We start from the raw sequence: 12,298 nt of genomic DNA, 5'->3' as shown, positions 1-12,298 counted from the left end.
TTTTACGATCTACATCTTCAAATATTACCTTATGTAACGCAAATTATTACAGAAATTAAATACTATAAATCGAGAACTAGAAACTATGGAAAATGACCTTTCCTGGGACCAAAGTAGCCACCAGGAGCAGAAGCTGGGCTCTTTAATGACGCCACTCCCTCACCATCTATTCCAGCATAAGGTACGCTATTACCCCACCAATTAACGTCCTTTGGATGATATTGAACGGCAAAAAATAAAACCACTGAACATAAACCTAACCCTGCAGTCATACCGGCAGTAGTAAGATAGTTATATTTCTCCCACCATGGCAAATAGTTGTTCTTAATATAAACCATGAAAAGAAGAGAAAGATAGAGACCTGGGGTAATGTAACTCAAATTATATGGTGCAAAAAAGTTCAAAACTGCTCCAATCATAATCGTTGGTTGCCACCATTTACGATATGCCTTTGGAAGCAATCTAAAGACCAAATAACACGGAGGGACCATTAAGAGACCAATCAAGAAACACCACCTCAAGATAGGGTAAAGGCCGTCAAAAACCCTTTTAGGGCCAACAACCCCCCAAATAACCGACGCAGAATAATAAATTTGTGCATCTGCTGCGCAAGTAAAGTGCTGAGCCTGATCAGCTGTACATAAACCTTCAAAGCTATCGACTTGCCAATTTATGACAGCCAAACTAATAAAAAGATTAACGAAAGTTGCTAATATTTGGACCCTAAAGGCCGACCAAGGAGGAATCTTTGCGTAATGAGCAATTTTTTGATTGGAAATATAATCCTGCGCTTGCATATCTGTCTGAGTACCAAAGGACTTTAAAATCAAATGAGCATTTGGGTTACCAGGAAGGGCATATCCAATAATCAATTCTACCAAAACATTCATTGTAAGTTGATAACCAGTAATGGAATACAAGACTGTGAATGGAATCAAGAATACAAAATTGATCGCAATGGTGAAGAAAATACCCCATACTGGAGTTTGCGTAGGATATATCTCAACACATATAATACCAAGAACAATCGAAATGACCAAAACTATTAAGAAAACCCATTCAGGGACTTCCTTATAACGACTCATCATTTTACAATGAGGGTCGCTATAGCCTGCTAAAGATGATCTTCTAAAATCTTTCAAAGACAACCATAAACTCTTCATTGCAAATACGATATCCTTCCAGTTTGTACAGAAAACATAAAATATAGTGAATGGATAACTAAGGAAAAAACAACCATAAAGTACTATATTTGCAGCTGTGTAAAATGGCGGGCCATATGCCTGGTATTTCTTATCATCAAGCTTATTATTAGAGTTCAATATTTGCTGGATATCATACGATTCTCCAGTGTTCGAATAAGTTGCCGATGAGTTAATGGGTAAATATGCCGACCAATAATAATTGGAGTAGTAAACGCCTATTATGGCGAAAAGACCTACTACGGCTCCAATAAATGAATTTACAGTATTAAATGCTGGATAAGTCAATGGTAAAGCCCACAAATTAATCACATTCCAATCAAAGGTTGGAATAGGGTTAAGACCCAATCCACTGTAAGAACCTGTAATGGTTGCCAAGTTGAAATTATCCGGCTTGATCCATGTCATCCAGTTGAAAGTCGAAAGGGCTTGAAATATATACCCTGGAAACCAGAACCAGACAAAGGAGAATGCGAACACCGCAAAGAAATAATAATATCTAGAAATAGTCCATCCATTTATATTCTCCTTTTTCTCTGGAACCAAAAAAGCTCTATTTGCTGCAATTGTCGGTAAAATAGATGGCCACAAAGATTTCGCAGGATAGATACAGAATTTTCTTACTATTCCTGCTAAACCAAATCCAACAAACTGAGTAGATATACCTAACAAAACTTCATAACCCCAAGTGACCCATTTTTGGTTATAGAATGATGGCATCCTTTGAGCATATAAAGGACCCTCAATGTAAGGGGTTGTTGTGATTGAAACCATCATAGTTGCAAGCATTTGCTCCTTGGTAGTCCATGAACCAGGGCTTGTACGAATGGAATACCCTTTGAAAAGAGGAATTTTATAATCAGGCAAGTAAGACAACGCAACACCAGTTGGATATACCAAAACTTGGCAAGCGGCGGCAGGTAACGTAATGGGAGGCATTCTTTGGGCAAAATACTGATTTACGAATGAACTGATTCCAACCCAGATCAAACCAGCAATATAAGCTCTCACTGTTTCACAATGTTCATTTGGATCGTCATAAGGGTCAGTCGCTGCCCTCACTTCTGGATACGGAGACCAATAGGCCATCAAAACAGCTTCAGTTCTAACTTGCAATGACCAATCAAATATGTCTTTAAAGTAATCATCAGCATTGGCTTCAATATTTTCAGACTTTTCATTGCTATTGACTTCAAACGATTTCTCATTCAAACCACCATTTTTTTCGTCAAAATTGGTTTTAGATTGTATAGATGTCAACCCTGTGCTTTCTCCCGCATGGTCAACTAACTTTTGGATGAAATCATAAAGCTCTGAGGAAAAGTTTGCATCATTATCATGTTCAATTAATGCATCTTTCAAAATATTCAAAGCTTCCGTATCGTTCATCTTTTCAACTTTGTCGAGAATAAAAGTTGCCAGTACTGGTAAGTCATTCAAAGCGACCAAGTGATCGAGTTGCATTCTTTTCAAAATTATGAACTTCTGTTCAGCTGTCAAGGACTCAGCAACCTCATTAATTGAGAATTGATTCGAAGTGACAACCCTCAAATCAACTTCATGATCATCTATGTCTCCAGCAGTTGAAGTAGGAAAAACATCTTTCTCCTTGGTTATAGTACCGGAAAGTACCTTCTCCTCAGACATTTTGATAGCTCATCCACAGATATAGAAAGCTTTAGAAATCAGCGAACAACTGGCTTTCTTATATGTGAGTTCCAGTCTCGTTAGCTTTTGAGCATTTCGCATGTCGCATTTCGCAGTTATGAGAAATGCTGCCGCACAATCAATTGGCCCTCACAGTATTTTTCTTTATTCTGATATCTAATGCGTAACGCATGCATGTGCAGAGGAGGTCATTTACTGGTCTGATAATTATGATAGAGGAGGATAAATGGAAGCCGAACAATAGAGCCTTGTCATCCCTCTGATTACCGATATCAAGGGATTTATTGTAACTCACACAACCAATCGTCCACAGTTAATGCACTTGCATTCACAATATAAATAGTTACCCTCACAATCGCATGAGCCATAGGCAGTGGGAGATGCAGCTGGCATTTTGTCTTTTGAAAGTTGCTGACAGCAAATCTGGAGTCTACGGATAACAGGAATATTCTGATTGTGGTGTACCCCATCAGTGAGACGGCCCCATTGCCACAGTATGCCAAGATGTGAAACTAAATGTAGATAGTTCGTAATCGTAGAGAGCCTGTCTCCTGAACGGTCATCTCCAATAGTGAAAAAGAGCCGAGAGGTAAAATCAGGATGAGTACTATAAGTTTTTTATAGGGCCGGCCCCAACTACTCTTTTAGTTCTGAATCAAATATGGAAACTGTACATTTTGAATCGCATGAAACCTCGGCTGAACATGCAGTATGCCTAAAAGGCGATGAAGTATTTCTCACAACGAGTGTATTTTGTTGACTAGATTATTTTCAGTTAAGCTATTACATCGAAACACTAAAATATGCTACATTCAAGAACTATCGAGTTCAGGGATTTTAGAAATAGTTTGTAATAGGTAATGTTTATTAGGTCCATTGAAAATGCTAAGGCTTCCCTTAAGGAACGACATGCGCGCATGGCATGAACGTCGCAGCTGTCAAAGGCAAAGAATCGCCGCACCATGGCGTGGCAGCTCTTTCCGGCCCGCGATACCCTAAATCCTGAATCCTGCACTTCGATGGTCGGCTCCATTGATTGACATCACTAGGAACTCCTTGATGTACTGCAAGGATTGAGTATCATCTGCCCTAGATAAAGTAAGGTAATGTAATAAGTTCATGGCTCTTAAAGTTTGCTGAGAATTAATGATATTTCAAACTCTAGAGTATTCATCGGCGTCATCCATGTTATGATGCATTTGCTATTGAGTTGATAGATAAAAAAAAACAAATGGGCAAGCTTCAAAGGCTGCAACATGTTGAAGATCACGAAGGATATCGTCTCCCTTAAATTCCGATAAGGTTGTATACAGTGTTATCTCGAAAACTGCCATTCCTGTTCAAGAAGTAAAATGTCGTTCTCACATACTGCAGTGTTAAAGAGAATATATGGCTTAGGTATTGTTAATAACGCCTCCTCGTATATAAATTTCAGAACGATATAGAAAACTGATAAACGAATATGCGCTTCAGATAAACAAAGCGATTAGAATCATTTTTGGCCATTTAAATTTGTTGACATAACTAAAGAGATTTTGGACTTATGGACACTGCATGCATGGCATATGTATTTTGCAAAACGAGAACCCCTTAAACTCTATTGTAGCTTTCTGCAGTCGTCTAATCAAAGCCTTCTATATATTGCATTGGCTATCACGTCAAATTTATAGATTTTATCCTGCCTATAATCAAATTTATTGATTTTATCCTGCCTATAATCGAATTCCTAAAAACTAGTAGATTAAAATGTAATTTTCTCAACACTATTAATATCTACATATACCACATGTATCATCTCCCAGGTCTAACAACATAGCTACAGTTAAACAAATGGAACGAAGTCAGAGATTCCTGATCCTCCATTCCATTTATTTTCAACATTCTTAAATGACATTTTTAGCGATCTCGCACCCATTTTTATCATACATCTGAAGTAAAGTTCAATCTTTAATTTATGAACTCTTTTTAAAGCACTTAAGCCACACGTTAATAATGGCCAATGCACAGTCAACATTCTTCTATCCAGCCAAAGTGAGGTCTTTTCAATTTCATTTAGCTGTTCATCAAGAGAAAACTTTTGCAGCTCAAAATCAATACCTGCAAAAAAATGACAATAGCTAAGAATTTCTTCTACGAGATCCTGAACAAGGTCGGATGTGTCTGGTAAGTTAAAGAAATGTTTGTCCACCAAGAGTTTAAGATATAATGCTAGTACATGAATCTTGTGTGATATATCGAACCATGAAAACACTGTATTGTTTACGTAACCGTAAGTTGCTATAGGTAATAGCATTCCAGTTGGGTTATTGGGATGATATGGGTTAGACTTTGGAATTAAACAATCTTCTGAGGCTAGCATGCAATCATTTGCTTTTTTTATCTCTGCCATGAGTAAGATTAAATCCTCAGGAGCTGCTCTAGGAATCCCGCTATCTCGTATTTTTAAGGTTGTTTTAACAAAGGTAATGAACATGGATATTGCCTCCTTAGAGTAAACCAAAAAGACGTTGAATCCATTGGGTAGCACTAAACCTACTTCAGTACCCAATCTAATGTCATCTGAATCTACTCCAGCCTTCATCATCATGTCAAATTCAGCCTCATTTGAGATTGCACCTCCCAATGGGTTGGCTACGACAGCAAGAATTTCAAAAGCAGCAAACCAGGTTGTCGCGAGTAAAATCGAAGGACTCTTTTTCTTAAATATGTCAACGTATTTACTGAATAATTTATGCGCAGCTTTCAAATGTGCTCTCCAATCGCCATTCACGAATGCTACAGCATCCGTTACTAAAAGTAAAGTCGTCAAAATCAATGGTTCGACGTATCTTGAGATTGGTATTTTATCGTCAAAAATCCTGGAAAATCCTTTACAACATAATACTAAATAGTACTTTTGGTAATACTCGTCAACAGAATTTGGATTGCAAAAATTTTCGTATCTCGCTGTAATAGAAAGGATAGCATGAAGTAAAAATGGGAAGTCAAGAGCTTGAAGCATTAAGGTGTCGTTGCATATATTGGACTTGCTTGAAGCACAGGGAAAGAGCCATTGCGAATATTTATCGTAAAAGCGTCTTAAATAATTTTTATGATCTGGAATTAAATCATGAGATAGAATGAAGTTACTGATTTTCGTGTCGTCATCATTATCAGCTATCAAGTTTTGTGGCCGCCCAAACTCAACTGGAATTCGACTCTTGTCTATTTCACTTATCATGTTTGGATCATCATCAAATATGTCTAACATAGCAATATTATTTAAACCATTAGCTAATAATGAAGCGTCGCAGAGTAGCTTTTGATCATATTCATCGTACTTATCTAAAATTCTCTCTAGTGAACTCGGCGATGTAGTTTCTTGAATAATGGATTCTGGGGAACTAGGGCTTTGGGGAATTAATGGAGCAGCTTTATAAGGAAGTCGACCTGTGGTACCGGTAGACAGCTCTGTTTTATTCTCATGAGAGTTTGCTGTACTAGAGCCAGACTCCGAGAGATTGGATGAAGATGGGGCTTCTTCAGGGACTATTCCTTTTGCATCTGGTTTCGAATTGCGAGATGCTTTCTCTTGAGAATTATTGTTCTTAGCATCTGTATTATCAATCAAACTAGAAATTGTGAATTTAGCTTTTTTTTCTTGCGACGAGGGCTTCTTCGATACGAGGAAAGTAGATTCACTAAGTATAACAGTTCTTGAGTCACTAAACTTGGCAATTTGCTTGTATGAACAATCTTTCAGGGATTTGATACAGTTTAAACAATCTGGTTTATTCTCATCGCATTTGAGCTTTCTCCTTTTACACTCAATACAACCTTTTCTACTATAGTTTCTCTTCTGTATAAGTTCCCCAGCTCTCGCTTTTACCTTTGGCATTCTATCTGTTTAACCCAGAGGAATGAACTCCCAAATATAGTACGCAAATTCCTTAGAGCCCAAATCTTATATAAATTCGCGTGTAGTCAAAGTTTATCAGAAGTGTTTATCAGTTGACTTCGAAACTACTTTCCTAAATAGGAAACTCTTTTTCTCTGATAAGCAGATTTATGCCATCAAATATTTGTGCTCAATCTCTATAATGGATATCATGAGCACCACTCAAAAGAGACTTAGTTAGAAACCTCTAATGAGTGAGATAAGCCATTTGTTTAGGATATGGCATTCCGTCATTTTGCTGTGGCAATCCTTTTACTACTTTGTTTTCTATTCATTTTTGCATCAATTAAAAGAAGAATGGAATTAAAAGCTACTTCCGGCTAGTTAGTTAATGTTCTTTTTCAAGTAATCTAGGTTCTATCTTCCCCTAGAGTATTAGACATATATATATATATGTAGTCTTAAGTTGAATTTGCAGTTTGTCAAACTGAATTTTCACACATTATAAAATGACACAGGACGATTTCTCCACTAATATCAAAAAAGGAACATCATCTGTCTTCCAAGCAAAAGTTTCTGACTGGCTCCCACAGGTGGTCGGTGGTAATGGAGTTTATTTAAAGATTCAGGATCCTGATACTGGGGAAATTAAAGATATAATCGACTCTATGACTGGCGCTGCAGTTGGCGCATTAGGATGGGGTGATCCTGCTGCCTTACAAATTATCAATGATGCTGCAAGAGCCACAACTTATTCTTATCCTGCCGTCTTTGGAAACAAGTATGCTGAGCAGTTGGCTGATTATTATATTTCGAGATCACCACCCGATGCCTTCGCAGCAGCATTATGGACGTGCTCAGGCTCTGAAGCTAATGAAAATGCTTTGAAAATTATTCGGCAGTACTATTTGGAAAGAGGTTTAACTAGCAAAAAAAAGTTCATATCTCGTAAGACCTCATATCATGGTTATACAATTGGTGCAATGTCCCTTGGATCGGGTATTCGCAGTAAGATGTTCCAGGAAATTCTTTTACCTGAGGACCAATGTCTTAAAATGGAACCTTTTTATCCTTACAGAAATCAACAAGAACATGAAACCCTAGAGGAATATTCACAAAGATTAATACAAAGTCTCGAAAAAATGGTAATTGATGAAGGCCCGGAGACTATTGCTGCAATTATAGTGGAAACTTTACCTGGTTCGTCTTTGGGAACTTCACCTCCAACCTCGACTTACTTACAAGGTATTAGAGCAATATGTTCGAAGTACGACATTTTATTCATGTTGGATGAAGTCATGTGTGGAACAGGTAGGTGCAATCCAAATGGAGCATTGAATTGTTGGGAAAACTTCCTTCAGCCAGATCAGGGCCCAGATATCCAGACAGTAGGTAAGACGCTTGGTTCTGGATATGTGACCATTGCTGGAGTTTTAATTAGTCCTAAAGTCAGAAAAGAATTCATAAACGGATCTGGAAATATTATCGGAGCACAAACTTATTCTAGTCACGGTTTCAATTGTTACGTAGCTTTGGAAATCCAAAAGAGAATCGAGAAGCTAAACTTGACTAACAACATTTTTAATGTAGGAAACTACTTGGGAGAAATGTTGAAAAATGAGATTAAGGATATTAGTATTGTTGGTGATGTGAGAGGATTAGGTGGCTTCTGGTCCATTGAGATCGTCAAGAATCAAAAGACTAAAGAGCCGTTCTCATTAAACTTGAAAATCGCTCCCAGATTGCAAAAAATATGCTTCGAGAATGGTGTTACTGTAATGGGATCTCAGGGCTGCGCAGCTGGTATAGGTGACCACGTAAGTATTGCTCCCTCCTTCGTTATGACTCCTGAAATCGCTCTCGAGGTCGTGAAAAAGGTTTCAAAGTCATTACGTGAATTGAATGACGAACTAAAAGGTGCAGAAAATTGATTAGTTTAAACATATTCTGAAGGTTTTTAGAGTATATACTTACTGTTTATCAAAATATAAATTTGAATATCTAAATCTTGAATCTAGTACAATTGAAGTCTTCCTCAGGGCATTGGATGTTCGGCAATCGACAAAATCAAAGCAAACTTCCATATAAGAAATCTGCTTTTTTCAGATAATCATCCAAGAGAAATGATTAGACGCAAAAAAATAATATACGTAAATTGAAATGTCTAAATGAAAGAACAAAAGTTCCTCTGTAATATGAAACTAACTAAATAGATTCTGATTCCCTTCATAATTCATTGTAAGGAGTTGAAAATACTTTAGGTGGAAAAATTTCATTCTCAACAACAGATTCAAATTCATTCCAGCTCTTAAACAAATACTGAGAAATATCTTTACAAAATTCGACGACTTCTAGCTGATCAAAACGCTTTCCGTCTTTCAGGTTTCTCATTATTTCTTGTCTCTTATCTGCCAAACGAGCTTCAATTCGCTTAAACCTATACTCCATCCATTGGGGATAATACTCATCATGTAAAGACCTAGGTGATACAGAAGGTCTGAAAGTTGTTAATACCGTAGTGTCAGGAACATGGAGAGATTTTGGAATATATCCAACAATAGACGAAATACGTTCGTCATTCGAAACAGGCTTGGTGGCGATATGCTTAACAACCCGGCCTTGAAGAATTGTTGCGTAGCCTACTTTTGGACCATCTACGAAAACAACTTCTTCATTGCCTGCTCGTAATCCTGTTTTGCCTCCCTCCATTTCATCGTTTGTAGATAACATTAGGACTACCGAAAAAGAGTTAGAGTCATAATGCCAGTCAAATACAGCTTTGGAATCCTTATCTTTCCCTGACTTACTGGGAGCAATCTTACCCCGTGGCTTGCTCTGATCAATGAGAGAAGCATTAATGTGTGCAATTTCGTAATCAAACATTATCTGCAATTCTACCCCAGCAAACTTATCAATGATCGCTTGAGTTTTTGGATGTTTCCAAGCTGCTACCGTAAATGGAGCATAGTCAGTGTATCCACAGACCTGAACATCTGTTGAAGTTCCGCCCTTCGACATTATTGGTAGTTTACCATACTTAGTAACACTTTTTCTTTGGAACGCTTCCCATTTCATTATTTCACAAGCCTCCTCTGTGAACAATGGGAAGGGATCAGAAACAGCAACTTCCGAAATCGGAGGAACATGGGTCTTGTTGATTCCTAGCTCGTTCAAAGTAAGTGTTCTTACTTTCTCATAATCACCATCCTTGTATAAAAGATGTTTCTCGGGGTCAAAATCCTGATAAGGATTGAATCCCTTTTTAGCCTGTAAATTCTCCATTAAAGTTTGAATTTCATTGTCAATGGTATCCTTCGGGATATCGTACAACTTATTTCCGTTAAGAACTTCTTCAGTTAACATTTTGGGGATGCTTTTCTTGAATTCTATTCAGCATTGTAGTCTGTGATAGTTTTACGTCAATATTTATATTAAGTTTTGCATCCTTCAACTGATAAGATCTCGAATTCGCGCGCTTCCCAGATAAGCAACATAATTCGAGATAACGAAGCCTACTTGATTAACTTCCCCGAATTATTACAAACGAGACACTTAATAAGGGAGGTTATTCCATTGAGAAGGAAAATGACAGTTATCTCGTGGCACATATTTATTTGAGGTGGTTTCTAAAGTATTCTCACGAGGATTACAAATATAATGCACAAATTACAACCTTTAAAGTAGAAAATATAATATACTAAATTTATTAGATAGCCTGTAACCTATTAAACAATAAATACGGAATTTAAGCTCTAAATCGTAATCAAAACAACCACTGAAGAACTTTTTCCCATATATTTTTGGGAGCAGGGGGTAAGAGTTCGTTTGCTTCCTCTTCTTCAATTTCAGCTAATCCAGTTGTAACATCTATGTCTGAAATCTTATATAACCATGGTGTTTTAAACCAAATCTTATGTCCGAAATATAAGATGAAAAAGAATGGAAATGAAACATAAGCAGCAAAGAAGTTCAGAGTGTTCCAAGAGAAGAAAACTTCGTAACCGTTGGTAATGGCTACAACTGAAAAGAAAAGAATCGCAAACCAAGTACCGTAAGGCTGGAAGGGAGTCCTAAAAGACACTCTAGATTCCAATTGATTGTAAGAAATTGCTTTGCGCCACCTGAGGTAGGCTATTCCACAGCAAATCCATCCAAAAAAACCACCTATTGTTATTATATTTGTCAACCAATAAAAAACTGTTGCTGAGGAATTAGAAACATTCAAATACCCTAACAAGCCCATGGCAGCACCTGCTGATACCGCGAAATAAGGTGTTCCAAATCGATTTGTCTTTGCAAAGAACTTTGGAGCAGATCCCTCCTTTGCTAAGCCAACAAGGCAACGAGAGCTAGCATATAGAAACGCATTTCCAGATGATAACGCTGACAGGAAAATCACAGCGTTAACTATGTGGTTCAAAACAGGAATACCAGCATTTTTGATACCAATAACAAAGGGAGAAGCACCTGCTCCTGATTTACCAGCATTGATTGCACCAATTAAATGCTTGTCATTATATGCGACTGTTACAGTGATAACAATAACTCCTAAGATATAGAAAAATATGAGTCTCCAAATGAATCTTCTGCTTGCCTTCGCAATGTTGTACCTTGGCCTTTCCACCTCACCACTCGAAGTAATAATAAGTTCCGGACCCAAGACAAAAGCAAGTGAAGACCTCACTATTGCTGTCCATACGTCAAGGAATCGGGCAGTATTTTTTTTGGATTTCACCAAATGTTCTGCGAAAGAACCTGGATGCTGCCAGTACCTAAATCCCAATCTATCATGAGTTGGTGCTCCACCAAAGAAGATAACGATCCCGCAAATAATTAGACCAATAATGCAAGAGAGCTTTATGATACCAAACCAGAATTCTGATTCGCCGTAATATTTGACGGCACAAAAGTTCACAATTACCATAACAATCCAAAAAATTGTGATCCAAACTCCTATATTAACTCTCTCATTACTGACCCAATATTGGATTACCATTGCCGCAGCTGTGTTTTCAGACGCAACCAAAATAGCATAACTATACCAGTACGTCCAACCACATGCAAACCCCATCGATGGCTCAGCATAGCGCGAAACCATATTAGCTGGAGATATTCCTTTTACAGGTAACCAACAAACCATCTCTGACAAGAAGTTCATAATAAAATAGACGGCACAGCACACAACAAGGTAACTGATCAAAAGAGGTGCTGGACCGCAGGTGGACAACGGTATACCCGAACCAACGAAGAGTGCAGTTCCAATAGAACCACACAATGCGATGAACTGAAGATGTCTCGAACTCAATCCTCTATGTACCTCACCAATATCATCAACGCTTTGTATCTCTCCTCTTTCAATATCGGTCTTGAGGCTATTGACATCGACATCATACGTGTCGTTCTTGCTTGACTTAGTCATTGTATTCTGAACCCCTGACTGTATTTGAGGCCCAAAAAATCAAAGCTTGCAGTTATCTTCCTTCCATCTTTGAGCTAATTTATATGCTAATTCTGAAGGGTTGATTACGTCCTTAGAGGACTAAACCTTTAT

General features: G+C 37.7%; 5 protein-coding genes across 5 annotated transcripts; 1 reads left to right on the top strand and 4 right to left on the bottom strand.

Moving 5' to 3' along the window:
* Positions 1 to 83: 83 nt before the first annotated feature.
* PRCAT00004235001 (uncharacterized protein) lies at positions 84 to 2,849 on the bottom strand (the record flags this gene model as incomplete). Its single annotated transcript, XM_062954219.1, has 1 exon — positions 84 to 2,849. One exon carries the CDS (start codon positions 2,847 to 2,849, stop codon positions 84 to 86), a length of 2,766 nt encoding a protein of 921 aa, XP_062810944.1.
* Positions 2,850 to 4,692: 1,843 nt separating this feature from the next.
* On the bottom strand, positions 4,693 to 6,747 carry PRCAT00004234001 (Zn(II)2Cys6 transcription factor; the record flags this gene model as incomplete). Its single annotated transcript, XM_062954218.1, has 1 exon — positions 4,693 to 6,747. One exon carries the CDS (start codon positions 6,745 to 6,747, stop codon positions 4,693 to 4,695), a length of 2,055 nt encoding a protein of 684 aa, XP_062810943.1.
* Positions 6,748 to 7,256: 509 nt separating this feature from the next.
* On the top strand, positions 7,257 to 8,678 carry PRCAT00004233001 (uncharacterized protein; the record flags this gene model as incomplete). Its single annotated transcript, XM_062954217.1, has 1 exon — positions 7,257 to 8,678. One exon carries the CDS (start codon positions 7,257 to 7,259, stop codon positions 8,676 to 8,678), a length of 1,422 nt encoding a protein of 473 aa, XP_062810942.1.
* Positions 8,679 to 8,973: 295 nt separating this feature from the next.
* Positions 8,974 to 10,110, bottom strand: PRCAT00004232001 (uncharacterized protein; the record flags this gene model as incomplete). Its single annotated transcript, XM_062954216.1, has 1 exon — positions 8,974 to 10,110. One exon carries the CDS (start codon positions 10,108 to 10,110, stop codon positions 8,974 to 8,976), a length of 1,137 nt encoding a protein of 378 aa, XP_062810941.1.
* Positions 10,111 to 10,510: 400 nt separating this feature from the next.
* PRCAT00004231001 (uncharacterized protein) lies at positions 10,511 to 12,166 on the bottom strand (the record flags this gene model as incomplete). The annotated part of the gene is made up of 1 exon (XM_062954215.1): positions 10,511 to 12,166. The coding sequence occupies one exon, from the start codon at positions 12,164 to 12,166 to the stop codon at positions 10,511 to 10,513; it is 1,656 nt and encodes a 551-aa protein (XP_062810940.1).
* Positions 12,167 to 12,298: the final 132 nt, after the last annotated feature.

This window comes from Priceomyces carsonii (assembly GCF_900007245.1).
Source record: "Priceomyces carsonii strain CBS4050 genome assembly, scaffold: Debaryomyces_carsonii_scaffold_4, whole genome shotgun sequence".
Lineage (NCBI taxonomy): Eukaryota > Fungi > Ascomycota > Pichiomycetes > Serinales > Debaryomycetaceae > Priceomyces > Priceomyces carsonii.
Note: the sequence above shows the minus strand (reverse complement) of the source record. Positions and strands in the feature narration are given on the sequence as shown.